This window comes from Notolepis coatsorum (assembly GCF_963971535.1).
Source record: "Notolepis coatsorum genome assembly, chromosome: 18".
Lineage (NCBI taxonomy): Eukaryota > Metazoa > Chordata > Actinopteri > Aulopiformes > Paralepididae > Notolepis > Notolepis coatsorum.
The window spans coordinates 29,876,422-29,895,517 of NC_140182.1; the positions used below are offsets into that span (position 1 = coordinate 29,876,422).

The window sequence follows — 19,096 nt, forward strand, 5'->3', positions numbered from 1 at the left end:
GCAGGTGTTTAATCAAATATCCCCGCTTTCTAGTCTTGCATAAGGACCAATCAGCATGGGTATGGGCGGGATCATTTTCCATTGATGGGGATTTGATTGGCTGTCTTTAAATAAAGAGCGGCCGCAGGATTAATAACGTTAACGTTAGTTTGCCCAGAGAAACAAATATACGAATTAAAATTGTTGGACCTGCGAGATTTGTACTTTACTTTGTAGGTCTGCATTTTAAATGTAACAAGTAAAAAGTATTTTTTTTTCTCTGAAATGTAATTGAGTAAAAGTACAAGTATACAAACCTAATAATACTTGAGTAAAGTACAAATCCCCAAAAACAGTACTTAAGTATTGTAACGAAGTACAATTACTCAAGTACTTTACACCCCTTTTCTGTCGATACGACGTGCTGTATATAGAAAGGTCACGCAGTAATACAATTCTGTACATATGTAACATGATTAAGACATGAAAACACATATTTCTGTTTCTGCATCTATTTCAATCCCGGTATTGTGCACGCCTGCATGCCAATAAATAAAATCACTATCAGCTGATTATGTTCACTGATACATGCCAAGTCACCGATATATCGTGCATCCCTACTTTTTGTGTTGCATTAAGTCTTTTCAGATGCTATGTACATTACCATCACCATACACTACTACAAATAATGTATACCGTAAATGCTCATTTGAAATAATGGACACAATGTCGAAATAATCACAAACGCATGAAAATGCAACCGCTTCATTTGAAATGTCTTGTTTTAATTAATTCAGGTTAGTTTAGTAGTCATGGTTACATGGACCAGCAGTAGGATAGGTGAGGGTCTGCGGAACTGACTGCAGACTGAATCTATATGTACTGTACCTCCAATTATAAACACACAGCAATACTATCAGAGGGATATCTCAAGAAGCAGGAATACGCAGTTCACCAGATAATGAAAGATGATCATGAAATAACTTACTCAAGTATCAGTTCTTATGGCTGGAACAAGGTTTGATATAATACATTTAAAAATAATTGACGTTACATTTGTTTTGTTATCTGGCTCACTATAGGTGAACCTGCTCCTTTGAAATACCTGCCAGGGTACACATTCCCAAAAGCATCAATGCTCCGTCAACACCTTTTTAGCTTACAATAGAACAGATACGCATCGAAGATGCTATTAGGGGGGAAACCCTTATGGGGTGCATTCCAGGAAACAGGGATTATAACGGACAACTTTGTCAGGCACTCAAACCCTATTCCCTTCTCATTATAGGTCCCAGACACATTGAAACACATCACAAACATATGTTGTCATTTGAGGGACCAACCAGGAGAGGGCCTGTGACCCATTTTGGGTCTCAAACCATAGAAACCAGGAAATAACATCCAAAATGTTGCTCGTAATGAGATCATTGGCTGGTTCTGCCTACAATATATACTGGAGTTTGCTTCTCGACAGTTATGATAGAAATATTGGTTGTGTCCGTCCTGGGAACCTACTGTTTACACTGTTACACCCCCACCCCCCCCCAATCTGTCATACAGGTTACATAATGAAATGTGTCAAATGGAGAAAAATACTAAAAGTGTAAACAGGTCTCCTTATCTACCATGAGCTCTACAGTCAGTTTGTGATACGGACACAGTCAAAGAATTTAAATATAGATCTGAGAGAGATGTCATTAAATAAATAAGTTAAAGTTGTTCAGTAACACTGTTGGCAGAAAGCGCATACCGTAAAACGTATTACTAATTAATACAAAGTAATATTTTTTTGGTTGTTGGGACACAAGCAAATGCCTGGGCTGGTACTATTCCATATTTTGTGGTATTTCAAAACGGTTTCAATGATAAGTCAGCCTCCCAGGATGTACTAGATTTGCTGTGGCAGGGATACTTGGTAATCCCAGTAGCAAGATACTGGGGCAACTGGTCTTGCACAAAGTGCCATGCCTGTGAGCCGCCACTAGGGGCAGAGTAGCTAAGTGTGAGTGAGTTTGGGACATTTGTTCAGTTTGCGTGTAGCCTTTCTCCAACGTGTTCGTGTTTCCGCGTCTCTGATTGGCCAGGTCATGTGACATGTACGCCCAATCGTGGGAGCGCAAGTTTTTGGATGGTTAAGCTTAGGCGCTCTTTCGAAGTTGGTTAAGGTTAGAGTTTGTCTTGACTTAGAGCATGGCGATAGAATGCCTGCCCTGATTCCAAACTCTAACCTTAACCAACTTCGAAAGAGCTTAACCAGTGATAAACTAGGCGTTAGGTAGTTTGCAGGCTGTTCGACCCTGAAATAGGCGCAGAACTTGCCGTCCCACGATTGGTGCACATGTCACATGACCTGGTCAATCAGAGCGCAAAACGGGAACCCGGAAGCGTTGGAGAAAGGCTACACACGTTCAGTTTTCCATTTTTGTTTTGTGCACCAGTCATGAGCAGCACAGGCGATCCTGTAAACGCTAGGACAGTCTCTTAACCCTTTCAGTGCCACGGACGACATATCTCGTTTTATCAGCCCGCCCGTTGAATGCCCACGACGACAAATATCGTTTTATTCTTTTATTAGCGATCTGAATTCATATTTCATCAACCGAGTCTCCCGTTGGTACACCAGCCCCTACAGGAGCTCAGATTGGAAAAAAGCGCCCCCTATCGTCTATCCCTGTGTAACTGCAGGTCAGTCGCTTAGACCTGGGATCTCTAGATCTCTGGGGGGGAGCCAACTCGCTCCTTGTGCTGGCGAGCAGTATGCTCAAGAGGGATCTGCTCGCGGGACGGGAATCAGCCTGGAATATATATTCACAGCAGCCAATAATAAGCGTGATCGATATTTGGAATGGCGATCAGGAATTGGAATAATCTTTTTGGAGAACATCTGATCTGAGGTAAGGAATCTATTTTTACCAGTCTTGGGATAATCAGTTGTATTCGCTGAGATCTCAGTGTTTGCCCTATGTGTGATGTGGCTGTGAGTGTGTGATCGCTGATGAGGAAATAAGAGAATTGATTTTTCAGCTTGCGTCTATAGCGTGCATACGTACACATATACTATCGATAATCTAGCGTTTATTTGAAACCGATTCATAAATGGGCCGAAAAATTACAACGTTTTTGTGTATTCTAGAATATTCCAGTAAATGTCTTATCATGGAATCTTTATATTTTCCTTGAAAACGAGGGCTTTTCAAAATGCTATAAAACGAAACTGAACCGATAAAAAAACAATCCGCTTCGACAATGTTGACTGCAAACGAGTCATTGATAAGCGACGGGCAGATTAGACACATAGCCATAATTTAAAACATAGATTAGGCGTTTTTAACGCTAACATTGAAGTGGATGGTGGCATTCAACGGGGTAAATCAAGGTTAATCAAAGGCTCTGAAAGTGTTAACAGACACAGTTAAGAAGAAACAAATCAAGGATTCCTCCCGTTTTTCCCCATAAAGATTTGAAATGAAGCTAGACCCTTTGCCCAGGTCCAACTGCTTGTACCACCTTAAGGACAATTCTGTTAAACACAAGTGTATATATATGGAGTGACAATGGATAAGGGATGATCAATCAACACCAGATTCACCCATCAAAAACTGCAAAATAACAATAACAAACAGGGCGGTCAACAAATAACAACACACAGTAAAACACACAAATTCAATAAAAACAGAAATTATGCATGTATGCATTCACACACTCGCGTTCCTGGCAGGAAAACTAACATTAACACTTATTTTTTACTTCAAAAGCTTTTCAAATATCTCTTCACATTTCTTTCAGAGTAAACAAAATAAAAGTGCAAGGTGGCAACAAAATGACAGTCCTTCAGTCAAGAGATTCAATAGTATAGTAGGCTCAGAAGGACAAACAATAGGCATTTCCGGGGTTAAAAATGCTCCTTCGATTTCGCCAATGTAGGTTAGTTGGGAAAAAGTCTGTAGAGAATGATGTCGTTGTGGCTACTGTTGGTACCGAGTATGTGGGTTTTTGACACCTCCCTCTACCATTTTACCCTAAATTCTTTACGGTTCTTCAACCGCTTACATGGATTTCAAGGCGTTCAGTCGTGGGGTCGAGGATTCAAATGAAATAATAAAACTGGTATATTGAATTCAACACTCTTTTTAAGAGTATATCTCGGTACGCCCACATTCTCTTTGATCCTCCAACCACAACTGTTGCTTCCCTTTGTCAGAGGGAAGCAACAGTTGTGACTGGAGGATCAAGAAGGGGGCGTGGTTTGAGAGGTAAATTCTTAAAAGCGAAACTGACCCTGAAAACGAAACGAAAACTGGCCATAGTGTAACCGCAGCCTTAGTAGACCAATAGTCCTAGGATCTTTACAGACTAAATTGATTATCTGGAAAAATTGTGTTTCCAGACATTATTGTGCCCTCTCTAAATGAACACAATTGTGCAGAATGGCCTCAGTCAATATATGGAATATTAAAAGACCAAAAGCATATTGGTATGAATATTATTGTGATGCCAGAGATATACTTGAAGAAAAAAATAAATTACATTTAGAAAATAAATAATAAATAAATAAACAAATTCTAATTTATTAAAAACATAGGGGCGGCCAGTCCCATTCCTTACACACCACACCACCAGCCTTTGAAATCCATGAAAGGCAATGAACCAAGTATACGTTTGAGAGTAAAAGGGGTCCAGAATGGTACAGCAGGCAGGTGCCAGGTAGTAGTAGTTTTGACTCTTCATGGGCAGTGGAGATGTCTCTCTCTCTCTCTCTCATCCCTCCATCCCAAAGTCATCTCTGAACTTCTTCACCTTCAGCAGGTCCTCAGAGTTGACGGTGGGTCTGGTGGTGGTCAGGGAGCGCAGCATGTCGGTCTGAAAGAAGACACCCAGGGAGAGACGGACAGGACAGACGCAGGACATTTCAAATAAGTTAATAAAGTCCAGGCGGTGTGTGTGTGCATTATTGTCGTCTTGGGGGAACATTTGATTCCTAGATGCATTGCGATGCGGACGATTCTGAATCGATTCACGTCAAAAATCTAGTCAAAACTCAGAAGTGCGGAAGTGCAGCGCCTATGGAGCACATAACAGGAACTGCTGTGAACCGTGGATTATTTGCTAAATGTAATCATCATAGTGAGCTATATCACATTATATTTTCCAGCATGGATGCTGTTTGGGCACATTACAGATTTAGAGATGGATTAAACATTACAGATTTAGTTTTGTCTATCGCAGAGATGGATCAAACATTACTGTTACGTATGGGCTTTATGTATGTAGGCATATCTTGTTTGGTTCTCTTGTGTTTTTGTCTCCCTCTTCTGTTTCTACTTCTCCTTTTCTCAGATGCACCCCTAGTTTCAGTCCTCATCATCCACCACCTGTTCCCCATCAGCAATCAAGCATCCCCACACCTATATATATATATATATATATATAGTCCCCTTTGTGTTCAGTTCTCTCTTCCTTTTGGGTATGTTGTGTGTAGAGCTGGTGGCAGAGCTCTGGTTTTTCCCTGTTGTGATTATTTGTGCTGTGTTATTTAGGTGAAGTCTGTCTTTTTGTTATCCATTTACCCATTATTGTTTGAAGGTAACATTTGTAGGGGCGGCTAGGTGGCGCAGTGGGCAAGGCGCTCGCCACCAACGCAGGAGATGCTGGGTTCGAGCCCAGCTCTCGGCGTTGCTACCAGCTTGGCTGGTCGTTCATACTAATACAATTGGCAGTATTAGGGGGTGGGAAGCTGGTGGGTGGGGATCGGACGTTGTGGACAGCGACTCCTACAGCGACTCGGTTGGTGCGCCTGCGCAGTAGAATCAGGAAGCGATGGGGGCGGCGTGTCCCTCCCACACAGACCCTCGCCGCTGAGACATCACGCTGTTCAGGTGAAAAGATGCGACGGCTGCCTCCTCGAGTACCGGAGGGGACACGTGATGCAAGGCTTCGTCCACATTGCAGCCGGCTTGTGGGAGGCATGGCCTAACAACGACCTGTAGGAGTCGCTGTCCACAACGCCCGATTCCCACCCATCAGTTTCCCACCCCCTAATACTGCCAATGTGTATTAGTACGGACGACCAGCTAAACTGAAAGCAATGTGGAGCGCTGGGATCGAACAGGCGAACCCAGCATCTCCAGTATTTGTGGTGAGCGCCTTGCCCACTGCACCACGTAGCCGCCCTGTTGCCTTTTTTTGTAAATAAACATTTTATAATCGGTTTCTTGGTTTTGTGTCTCTGCACCCTCACCCACCATGTCTGCTGCCTTATGTTGTGCCCTTCCACTGAGTGACCACAGGGGGGCGTAACATAAAATGTATAGATTGAGTTTTGTCTATCATAGAGATGGATTAAACATTACAGATTGACACCTATTGTTTTATAGGTTTCTCTTTGTGTGTAGCATTTTTTCACAGATGAACTCTGGACAATGGCGCAGGTGCACAGCAGGCGATTCTGAGAGATGTGTTATCTTATAAATGTACTCTGCTTGGTTCAGGTGAGGGTGGGTAGAGCAAGGACATGACCTCCTCTGCTGGGAACGGAAGATCATCATAAAGGGGAACTATCTTATAAATGGCCTTTTTGAGTGTTTAGCATTGTTTCCTAGCTATGTGAACTTATATTAATATGATCTATGTCTCAAAATTCTCATATTGGCGCATTCTTCCAATTCTCCTCTCACAATATTCACCCTCACTGAACTGAGTCGTTTGAAAATGTGCCTATATGTGATGTCATATAGTCACCGCTGCATGTTAATGTTCAGGCGAACACGACGCTCCGCAGTGGTTTAGGAGCCCAGGCTCAAAACAGCTCGAGATCTTGAGGTAGAAAAATGCTGTTTTTGAGGACTTGATTAGAAATACAAAACAATGAATAAAAAAAATATATATATTACAGAGGTGTTCCATAGACTCACAGGAATTGTGTAAAAGTGCCCAAATAGTGAAAGAAATAGTCAAATAGTTCCCCTTTAACATATTTATTTAAATGCCATGTATCTCGACATTGTTGCAAACGAGGGCAAACGTTTAGTTAAAATAAAGGTTTGAAATTAAATGAGATAAGTCAACGGTATCCCAGAGTGAAATAAGCAGCCAACAGCGTTCTGTACAAAAACAATTGTATGGATTTTACGCCGTGAAAAGTATATAAATAGTTACAATCAATCCAAAATGTTTCTAGTACTATGTGAATGTTTTTGGATGATGAGCAAACAGTGTTTCATATGTCTCATCCTCAGACAGACAGCGGAGCAAACTGACCAGCATATCATCTTGACTCGATAATCTCCCGTTCCAAAGCATTATTGAACAAAAGCTAACAAATTATGACCACTTAACAATAGTTTCATACAGGCTAAATCACTGTGAGAAGCACACATTTAATATAACTGTTTCATACAGGCTAAATCACTGAAGCACACATTTAATATACTGTAACTGTTTCATACAGGCTAAATCACTGTGAGAAGCACACATTTAATATAACCGTTTCATACAGGCTAAATCACTGAAGCACACATTTAATATACTGTAACTGTTTCATACAGGCTAAATCACTGTGAGAAGCACACATTTAATATAACTGTTTCATACAGGCTAAATCACTGAAGCACACATTTAATATAACTGTTTCATACAGACTAAATCACTGAAGCACACATTTAATATAACTGTTTCATACAGGCTAAATCACTGTGAGAAGCACACATTTAATATAACCGTTTCATACAGGCTAAATCACTGAAGCACACATTTAATATACTGTAACTGTTTCATACAGGCTAAATCACTGTGAGAAGCACACATTTAATATAACTGTTTCATACAGGCTAAATCACTGTGAGAAGCACACATTTAATATAACTGTTTCATACAGACTAAATCACTGAAGCACACATTTAATAGAACTGTTTCATACAGGCTAAATCACTGAAGCACACATTTAATATAACTGTTTCATACAGGCAAAATCACTGAAGCACACATTTAATATAATTGGTCGTAGGCGTGTGCCTCCACATCTTTTGGAACATATTGGGCGCAAAGTGTTTTCATTTAACTATCAGTAGCAAAAGGAACATGGTTAGTCTATATTACTCAACACGCCCACTCGCTAACCTTCTGCAAACAATGATCTGCTGTATTCTCACATGGGCTCAGTTTGTCTTGTCAGTTTGTCTTTATGACTTGGGAGCTGGGGGGGGTAAACACTGCGGAATAATCTGAAAGTTAACCCGATTAATGTTTAAACCCGGTTAACCGTCTGTAGTGTGGTAGTGAAAGGGTTAACCTTCTGTAGTGTGGTGGTTGTTTTAGTTTAGTTTATTCGGATCCCCATTAGCCATTGCCACAGGCATAGGCTACCATTACTGGGGTCCATACAAATCAATACAATAAAATCAATACAATACAATCAATACAATACAATAAAACAATACACCTCAATAACACATACAAATATTATATAATAAAATATCTTAAGTTCACCAATCACACATACCCATCTACTCAATCATGTTGTTAAGTGAACAATGTTCACTTAAAGTACAACAATACATCTCAATACAACATACAAATATATAAAAAATCTAAGTTCACCAATCACACATACCCATCTTCTCAATCACCCACTATGTTTACTTAACAGACAGTACCATTCTTTCTTATATGATTTTTGTGAAAGGGTTATGGTCAGGATTCCAGTACTGACTGTGTGTGCGTGTGCGTGTGCGTGCGCGTGCATGTGCATGTGCGTGTGCGTGTGTGTGTGTGTGTGTGTGTGTGTGTGTCTCTCTCTCTCTCACCATGCAGACTATGGGTTCCAGCAGCTTATCGCTAGGCACCTCCATCCAAGTCATCTCTATGGCGGCGGGGTCGCCCGGGGAACACGGGGTCAAGAGGTCGTCTACCGCCAGCTGGCTGTTGCTACGAGACGGACCGCATACCTGAACAAACATTATAAAAAAAGGGGGTTTAAACAGATGGTTTTAGTATTGAGAAACTTAACACTGTGCACCCTCTCATCACCAGGCTCCAATCCAATCCAATGGGACAAGTGTTTTAGCCTTCTGTCACGACCTGGCTCCACTCCCCAGATCCCTTCTGTCACGACCTGGCTCCACTCCCCAGATCCCTTCTGTCACGACCTGGCTCCACTCCCCAGATCCCCTCTCTCTCACGACCTGGCTCCACTCCCCAGATCCCCTCTGTCACGACCTGGCTCCACTCCCCAGATCCCTCTCTGTCACGACCTGGCTCCACTCCCCAGATCCCTTCTGTCACGACCTGGCTCCACTCCCCAGATCCCTCTCTGTCACGACCTGGCTCCACTCCCCAGATCCCTTCTGTCACGACCTGGCTCCACTCCCCAGATCCCTCTCTGTCACGACCTGGCTCCACTCCCCAGATCCCTTCTGTCACGACCTGGCTCCACTCCCCAGATCCCTCTCTGTCACGACCTGGCTCCACTCCCCAGATCCCCCTTCTGTCACGACTTGACTCCACTCCCCAGATCCCTTCTGTCACGACCTGGCTCCACTCCCCAGATCCCCCCTCTGTCACGACCTGGCTCCACTCCCCAGATCCCCTCTCTGTCACGACCTGGCTCCACTCCCCAGATCCCTTCTCTCACGACCTGGCTCCACTCCCCAGATCCCTTCTCTCACGACCTGGCTCCACTCCCCAGATCCTAGTGGCCAACTACTAAACCGATCATTGGTCTTGAGGCCTTCACACTTCAAAAACATCATCCTTTTCCAAATGGGAAGCTCACATTATAATCGGATGTATCTGCATTATGTTCTGAGGAAGTGGGTGCAAACGGTATCAAAAGGTTCTAATGAGTCTCATAGGCCAATTACACGTGTACCTAGGTAGCTTACATACTGTAAGCACAATGCCTATGCACATTCTTTCCTCAGTAGAACATCATATTTAACAAGTGAAATAGCATGCATTCTGGTTTTCTCCATATTTATCCACATAGACATGTTTTTTCCTTAAAAGGAACATCCCAACATTTTGGGAAATGTTCTTATCAGACAGTAGAGTAGTGTCCAGTAGAGAGAGAGATCCTGTTACACACTAGTCTAGCTTAGCACAAGAACTGGAGGCAGGGGGAAACGGCTAGCCTAGCCCAGTCAAAAGTAAAGAGATGCACCTTCCAAAATCTCTCTTATTCACGTTTCTCTTGTGTTTATTTAGGTATTCTGGCCCTCCCCTCAGGCTCAGCCTCCCTTCCTGCCCGCTCAGCTTCCAAAACTTGTAGTTCCTTCTCTGTCAATTCTGGTTCAAATAGACCTGATGCAACAAACTTCAACTGAGTTTGAACCTGTGACATCTACAGTACATGGCGTGTGCCTCAGCCGGGATCATCCCTATGTTCCCCGGGTCCTATGTTCCCCGATTGATTGATTAATAGATTGAAAATGTTATTAATTTTTATTATTTTATTAATTATTAATGTCCGCCTTGTTTCGAACTGGTTAAGCTTAGGCCCTCTTTCGAAGTTGGTTAAGGTTAGAGTTTGCAATCAGGGCTGGTGGTCTAAAATTTTCAATCAATCAATCAATCAATCAAGCGGGGAACATAGGACCCGGGGAACATAGACATGCTCCCCCTCAGCCCACTGAGCTAGCATGACCACAACACAGACCTTAGCCCCACTGAGCTAGCATGACCACAACACAGACCTTAGCCCACTGAGCTAGCATGACCACAACACAGACCTTAGCCCCACTGAGCTAGCATGACCACAACACAGACCTTAGCCCCACTGAGCTAGCATGACCACAACACAGACCTTAGCTCATTGAGCTAGCAGGACGCCACAACACAGACCTTAGCCCACTGAGCTAGCATGACCACAACACAGACCTTAGCCCCACTGAGCTAGCATGACCACAACACAGATCTTAGCCCCACTGAGCTAGCATGACCACAACACAGACCTTAGCTCACTGAGCTAGCAGGACGCCACAACACAGACCTTAGCCCACTGAGCTAGCATGACCACAACACAGACCTTAGCCCACTGAGCTAGCAGGACGCCACAACACAGACCTTAGCCCACTGAGCTAGCATGACCACAACACAGACCTTAGCCCACTGAGCTAGCATGACCACAACACAGACCTTAGCCCACTGAGCTAGCAGGACGCCACAACACAAACCTTAGCCCACTGAGCTAGCATGACCACAACACAGACCTTAGCCCACTGAGCTAGCATGACCACAACACAGACCTTAGCCCACTGAGCTAGCATGACCACAACACAGACCTTAGCCCACTGAGCTAGCATGACCACAACACAGACCTTAGCTCACTGAGCTAGCAGGACGCCACGACACAAACCTTACACTGAGCTAGCAGGACATCACAACACAGCCTACTGAGCTAGCAGGATCAACCCAGATTCGGCTCAAACAAGGGACTAAACACGTTTCGCAATTATGCCACAACAATGTCCTACCCACAGCCGTAAAATAATGTGAATCCCTACCCACCTTCATAACTGCTCTCAAAGAGCACCTACTGGAGGCTGCAATTCAAAACTGGCCCCGGTAAATGTCCAACCCCCCACAATGTAGTTTCTTCCCCCTCAAATGTATATATTCTCTTTTAGAAACTGTCTCTTAAACAGTACTGTATATTTGTATGTCGTGTATGTCATAAATGTTATGATGAATAAAAAATGGCGGACCCTGAGGTAAACAAGACGAAAGTATTTCTCTGGTCTGCATCCCCTTAACAATTGTGTGTATTGGGCCGTACTGTATTGTACCCATTCTGCAATATGTTAATAAAGTTTTCAATCAATCAATCAATCAGGACGCCACAACACGGCCCACTGAGCTAGCAGGACGCCACAACACAGACCTTTTTGAAGTGCGTGGCGGACTGGACCTTCCTCACGGGCTGCATGAGTGCGTCCCGCACGATGACGCTGATGTCGGCTCCGGAGTAGCCCTGCGTCTTGCAGGCCAGCTGCCTCAGGTCGGCGTCGCTCAGGCTGTGTGGCGTGTTGCCCAGGTGCAGACGGAACATGACAGAGCGCGCCGGCTCCTCCGGCAGGGGGATGTAGATACGCTTCTCGAACCTGCAGCGCAGAAACACAGAGGATCGTATAGTCCGTCATATATTTTCATTTAGAGACTAGCCCAAGGTACGCTGAAGTCACTATTTAAAAGGGGCTATAGATAACATTCAGCCACTAGATGTCGCACTAGAGCACCAGCATGTAATTTCATGGCAATGCACAATCAGGTGCGTTCCACGTGGGGAAATGGGATGTAGGCAGGGGATACATGCACGCAACATGTAAACGACAACATTCATTTTGGACAGGCAAACCTTTTTTTAAATGATAAATTCATTCATCGATAATTCTTTGTGGGGAAAAGCAATACTTTTATTTTGCACCTCTCTAAAAGCTATGTGGATGTATCTTATTTTATGATACACTACATACAAATGTTATCTATAGCCTCTTTAAAAACAATCATAAAAACGGGAACAACAAACACACACACACACACACACACACACACACACACAGAAATGTGAGATAAAACAACAAGAACATGCAGGAAATCAGAAGGGTCCAATAGGCATGAATGGTAGTTGCCCATATAACCCAAGATGCTGAAAAAAAAACATGAAATGCACACAAACAAAAACAAAAACAAACACAACACAGCTACTTCTCCGGGGAGCCTGCACTGACCTTCTGCGGATAGCGGCATCTAGGACCCAGGGGATGTTAGTGGCTCCCAGAGTCAGGACGCCATCATTGTTGTTCCCCACACCTGCCAATCAGAGACCAGGAATCAATCATCGCTTACAGGTGATCAATTGTTGTGGTACTGTTAACTGGTTCTGCGCCAAAAACGAGTATACTCGTTTTTGCCGTCCAACCGTGGCGTGCCAACCACAAGTATACTCGTTATTGGATCTGTTTTTCTTTTATTCGCTATTGCCATTCATAATTCATCGGGGCAGCCTGTGCATGCTGTTCCGAATGTGTCTGAGCTGGCAGACGGTCAATACCGCCCTCTAACGCCTTGCAGCCGCTATTGCACACCATTTGAAACGATGTAGTTTGTTTTCTGGGCCGAGCTGAGCCGTGTGGGCGGGGTTTAAATACTCCGGCGAGGCAAGCGCTTACAACGATGCATCAACTAGGCTGCCCTCCTTCATATGCAATGCCGGATAACGTGGGATGGAGTACCGCGACCAGTACTTGGAATGGCGATCAGATAATTGGATTCTTTTTTTTGCATTACATCAGAGACAAGGTAAGGACACTATATATCCAATCTTGCGTTGATCTGATATTTTTTTCTCCCGCGATCGAAGCTGTCTGTGTGGAATGTGTGTGTGCTGTGTACCGTTGGTCACATCACAGCACGCAGGGGCGCCCCGCTACAAGCCCCCTTTCATGCATGCATGAGGAGACATAATAACGATAATCTAGTGTTGATTTCAGGAAGATTCGATAATCAGGCAAAAAATGACAACGTGATAACTGGATTTCACTAAAGGGCTATTTTCGCATCTTTTCCTGGGATTACTCAGAATCACCCAAACTATACTCATATTCACCACGGTATTTACATGTTGACCAGAAGAAACTCACTGACAATCGACAACGTTATTAGATCCATAGCTATAATAGTTCATATAGTTTAAGCACTAGCAAACACGGCATTCTCTCCATTGAACAAAGCGATGGCAGACAACAGCCCAATGACCGTAGCGCCCTCTGGCATCCAATGTGTTAAAGGTCCCCTATCTTATAAATGGCCTTTTCCAGTGGTTTGCATTGTTTTCTAGCAATGTGGGGCTGTACCAACACTGACTAGATGTGAAATTCTCATTCAGTCCCATTCCTCCAGTTCAGATGAGACAAGGTCCTCCCCCACTAAACCAAGCCATTCGAATTTACGCAGATCTGTGACGTGTAAGAATTCTGATCTGCCACCGCCCGCCCACAATCAACTGTGATACGTTTATATGAGCAGCGAGTGGAAATAATGCGGAAGCGGAATGCACGTCATATTTATACGGATACGGCGCTCGGAGTCGCGATACACACTTCATGTGGTTATTTTAATAACGGCGCATTGCAAATGTGAATCCCGCTGGGATATTTTTAATGAATGAAATCGGGCGTTTGGCTCTGATTAGTTTCATATTCTCTGCGGTTAATGTATTTGCGTAACGGAGCGCCCGGATTGTGTTTCATTCAAGCATAAATTGAAGTGTCTATGCGTGGACTGTGGATTATGAATTACGAGGACTCTGAATCTGTGGATTGTTGAATTGTATCACTGTCACTCACACGTTATTGTGATATTGTAACTGGGATTAAAATGTCAGATGAGATGCGCTGTTTGACGGATTTGAGAAATTGAATGAGCCGTTGACATTAATGCATTTGAGAAAATGCATTTATCTGTTCAAGCACTGTTATCTGATGATGAACATAAAGTGTCACTGCACTGGTAAAAAACCAAAGGTTAATCAATTCAATGCATGTATGGATTATGTCCGAAACAGATTAAAACCTGATTAATAGTGAAACTGTATAGCCTCCAAGCCTCTCTGACACGTTATTTCGGGTCGCGCCTTGAAACTTTGGGAAATGGGAACCATGTATTTATATATAAAGTACATGATACATAAGCCGAGCGCATACAGTACAGATATCCTCATAAGTATCTATTAATTCGTATCAATTAGATACTCTTTGGGCTTGTTTGTATCTACTTACTCTGAAAGTTGAACTAATTATTTTCGCTAGCAATAGATCTCATTCGAATATTCACTTTCTATTAAGCCTACTGCCGGCACATTTAAATAAATATAATCTGATTGATTGGGGTAATGAGGGACTTAACATTAGCCTATAGATTATGCATTTAACTTGTCGGCGAGGCTATTGAGCCGTACTGTATTGTACCCATTCTGCAATCTTGTTAATGAAGTTTTAAATCAATCAATCAATCAATGCCGTTAGAAAATCAGGATTTCTGCGATCGACACCTGCTGTCTTTTCAGCTGAGGCGGCCGCGCGCAATTATCCTGAGTATCAAGTCTGGTTCGAATTAACAAGACTGAATCAGCGTTCGAGGAACAGGGAAAGCGAGGATTCAAACATCGGGTTAATTGAATCTGGATAATGGGACTTTTGATCGACTTAGTTGAACCAGGTACGGGGAATAGGGCCCTGGAGTGGTATTGTATATTATTCAGCAAGTAGTTTTGTACTCTTCTGAGTGGTATTGTATATTATTCAACAAGTAGTTTTTGTACTCTGGAGTGGTATTGTATATTATTCAACAAGTCGTTTTTGTACTCTTCTGGAGTGGTATTGTATATTATTCAACAAGTCGTTTTTGTACTCTTCTGGAGTGGTATTGTATATTATTCAACAAGTAGTTTTTGTACTCTTCTGGAGTGGTATTGTATATTATTCAGCAAGTCGTTTTGTACTCTGGAGTGGTATTGTGGTTGGCTAGACAGACCATACTCGTAAGTAAAAGAAACGCATTGTAGGTTTTGTCTTTTCATAGGCTATGTTCATTATAAGAATAATGTATATATTTTTAAATGTATACTGGTCTTATCCTTTAGTTTAAGATGTGTGTTTGGAGCAAAATTCTAACAAAAAAAGTCTGTCATTGAAAATATTGCACATTGTATCTTTAAAGTAATCTTCTCTTCTTTTGTATCTTTAACCCTTTCATTACCACACTACAGGTGGTTAAGCCTTTCACTACCACACTACAGCGGGTTATCCCTTTCACTAGTGTGGTAGTGAAAGGTTAACCTTCTGTAGTGTAGTAGTGAAAGGGTGAATTAACCCCATGTGGTAGTGAAAGGTTAACCTTCTGTAGTGTGGTAGTGAAAGGTTAACCTTCTGTAGTGTGGTAATGAAATGGTAACCATCTGTAGTGTGGTAGTGAAAGGTTAACCCCCTGTAGTGTGGTAGTGAAAGGTTAACCCCCTGTAGTGTGGTAGTGAAAGGTTAACCTTCTGTAGTGTGGTAGTGAAAGGTTAACCTTCTGTAGTGTGGTAGTGAAAGGTTAACCTTCTGTAGTGTGGTAGTGAACGGTTAACCTTCTGTAGTGTGGTAGTGAACGGTTAACCTTCTGTAGTGTGGCAGTGAAAGGTTAACCTTCTGTAGTGTGGCAGTGAAAGGTTAACCTTCTGTAGTGTGGTAGTGAACGGTTAACCTTCTGTAGTGTGGTAGTGAAAAGTTAAGCCCCTGTAGTGTGGTAGTGAAAGGTTAACCTTCTGTAGTGTGGTAGTGAAAGGTTAACCGTCTGTAGTGTGGTAGTGAAAGGTTAACCTTCTGTAGTGTGGTAGTGAAAGGTTAACCTTCTGTAGTGTGGTAGTGAAAGGTTAACCTTCTGTAGTGTGGTAGTGAACGGTTAACCTTCTGTAGTGTGGTAGTGAAAAGTTAACCTTCTGTAGTGTGGTAGTGAAAGGTTAACCGTCTGTAGTGTGGCAGTGAAAGGTTAACCGTCTGTAGTGTGGCAGTGAAAGGGTTAAGTCCTCACCCTGCATCTGCACCAGGAACTCGGTCTTGATCCTGCGCGCCGCTTCGCTCTCGTTCTCGTTCCTGGAGCCGCACAGGGAGTCCACCTCGTCGATGAAGATGATGGAGGGCTTGTGCTGGCGAGCCAGATCAAACAGGTTCTTCACCAGCCTGGCGGGGGCGGGGGAGGGGAGGGAGGGAGGGAGAAGAGAGAGTAGTAGAAGAGAGAGAGGGAGAGAGTAGGAGAAGAGAGAGAGGGAGAGAGTAGGAGAAGAGAGAGAGAGGGAGTAGGAGAAGAGAGAAAGTAGAGAGGGAATTAATAAAAAAAAAAAAAAAAACAGACACAGTAGAATACCATACGAATACCATTAGACTATGAATAGGCTGAGATGAGGCAAATTCTAATGACATTTGAATATTAATGATAAAAGTGGGTGTGAAATAGGTACAATTGACAAGTGCATTGTGTGTCATTATTGTATCTTCTATTCTAGGCAGCACCAACAGGAAACAATCCTTAGGCATGGGGCTGTGCTTTGTTATAGGCAGCACCAATAGGAAACGATCATTAGGCATGGGGCTGTGCTTTGTTATAGGCAGCACCAATAGGAAACGATCCTTAGGCATGGGGCTGTGCTTTGTTATAGGCAGCACCAATAGGAAACGATCATTAGGCATGGGGCTGTGCTTTGTTATAGGCAGCACCAATAGGAAACGATCATTAGGCATGGGGCTGTGCTTTGTTATAGGCAGCACCAATAGGAAACGATCCTTAGGCATGGGGCAGTGCTTTGTTAACACCCATGTTTTCATACTGTAGAAACATTCTTCCAAAATCACGGGGGGAAAAAGGACAAGAACCGGCCATGTGTTTCCAGTTCACCTCATAACAATACTGTTTCTAATTAATCTATGTACCGGTACATACTTTACAACTGGTAATTTGGTGGTCAAACAGTGGAACAGAGCATGGCATGTAGCCTGGTAACTTTTTTGTTTAATATCTGGAATACTGGGAAACCGGAGGGTTTGCACTCACAACTGTACCCAACGAATATGAGACATGGATATACCACAAGGCAAGCATTAGATTCATGCTTTACTTTTCCTCTACCAAAAACTAGGGATGTCCGATATTATCGGCCGACCGATATTATCGGCCGATATCGGCAGTAAAATGTGATATCGGAAAATATCGATATCGGTTTAAAAAAAATTAAAAATTATTATTATTATTATTTTTTTTACATTTCTATAACCTTTATTTACCCAGGCAAGCAAGTAAGAACAAATTCTGATTTTATTTATTGTCAAAAGTATGCATAATGTTGTGTTAATTCCACAACAAGAGATATGTAATGTTAATTACCTGAAATTATTCTATTTTGGGGGGGGGGGGAGGGGGGGGACCCTGCATATATCGGTATCAGTTGATATCGGTTGATATCGGTATCGGAAATTAAGAGTTGGACAATATCGGTATATCGGTATCGGTAAAAAAGCCAATATCGAGCATCCCTAGTTAAAATCATAAACAATTTGGTCTGTTTTGTTCTTATGGACTGATTATGGAATATTATGTATTCTATGGTTGGAGAATTGTTGTGATATTTGACTTCGAGTGAGCTTTGATTCACTTGTTTTGTTTGTTTTTGTTGTGATGTTTTCTTGTGAGTACTTCAATGTTTGTGGTTTTATATTATAATTTCTTTTGTGTTTATATTTTAAATGTTTGGACCCCAGGAAGAGTAGTCTCACCTTGGTGTAGACTAACGGGGATCCACAATAAAACAATAAATATCTTTCTCAGATTCAAATTAAATCTTGAATATTTGTTTTTCCGACAGCCATATTATACATCTGTTATTAAATCAACTATTCGATTTGTGAACAAAGTCCCGTTAGGCGACTAAGAAGGGAGAGACACCCACTTCTCGCTCTCGCCCAGCCATTTGGACATGAGGTCCGAGGAGGAGACGGAGAAGAAGGTGGAGTTGTTGGCCTCGGTGGCCACGGCCTTGGCCAGGTAAGACTTCCCCGTCCCGGGGGGGCCGAACAGCAGGATGCCTCTCCACGGAGTGCGCTTGCCTGGGAGACACCAGAGGACAGGGTCACATACACAGTTCGACACAGCGGAGGATATGGACTGTGTGTGTGACGGACCAAGGAGAATGGGAGAGAGAGAGACAGAGAGAGAGAGGGACAGAGAGAGAGAGGGACAGAGAGATACAGAGACAGACAGAGAGGGGGACAGAGGGCGAGAGTGAGAGAGAGACAGACAGACAGACAGACAGACAGACAGACAGACAGACAGACAGACAGACAGACAGACAGACAGACAGACAGACAGACAGACAGACAGACAGACAGACAGACAGACAGACAGACAGACAGACAAGGGATTGGCGATATTGAGGGAAATCAGTATGACGATTCAGTATCACTTCTCTTCTTCTTTATATATCTATATATCTATTAGGGCTGGGTATCGCCAATGATTTCCCAAATCGATTCGATTCACAAGGTTCTGAATCAATTCGATTTCCGATTACATTAGATTCCGATTCACAAGGTCC

At 43.0% G+C, this 19,096-nt stretch overlaps 1 protein-coding gene across 2 annotated transcripts in view; it reads right to left on the reverse strand.

The window, feature by feature from the left end:
* Positions 1-776: 776 nt before the first annotated feature.
* The window catches only part of vps4a (vacuolar protein sorting 4 homolog A), a 40,870-nt gene continuing 22,550 nt past the window's right edge, over positions 777-19,096 (reverse strand). For both annotated transcript variants that reach the window (XM_084334569.1, XM_084334570.1), the window contains 6 exons: positions 18,452-18,608; positions 16,543-16,691; positions 12,702-12,783; positions 11,855-12,074; positions 8,781-8,921; positions 777-4,839 (listed from right to left, as the gene is read on the reverse strand). In XM_084334569.1, coding sequence (XP_084190695.1) covers positions 4,738-4,839; positions 8,781-8,921; positions 11,855-12,074; positions 12,702-12,783; positions 16,543-16,691; positions 18,452-18,608 — 851 coding nt within the window. In that variant the 3' untranslated portion in view covers positions 777-4,737. The remainder of the gene's footprint in view (positions 4,840-8,780; positions 8,922-11,854; positions 12,075-12,701; positions 12,784-16,542; positions 16,692-18,451; positions 18,609-19,096) is intronic.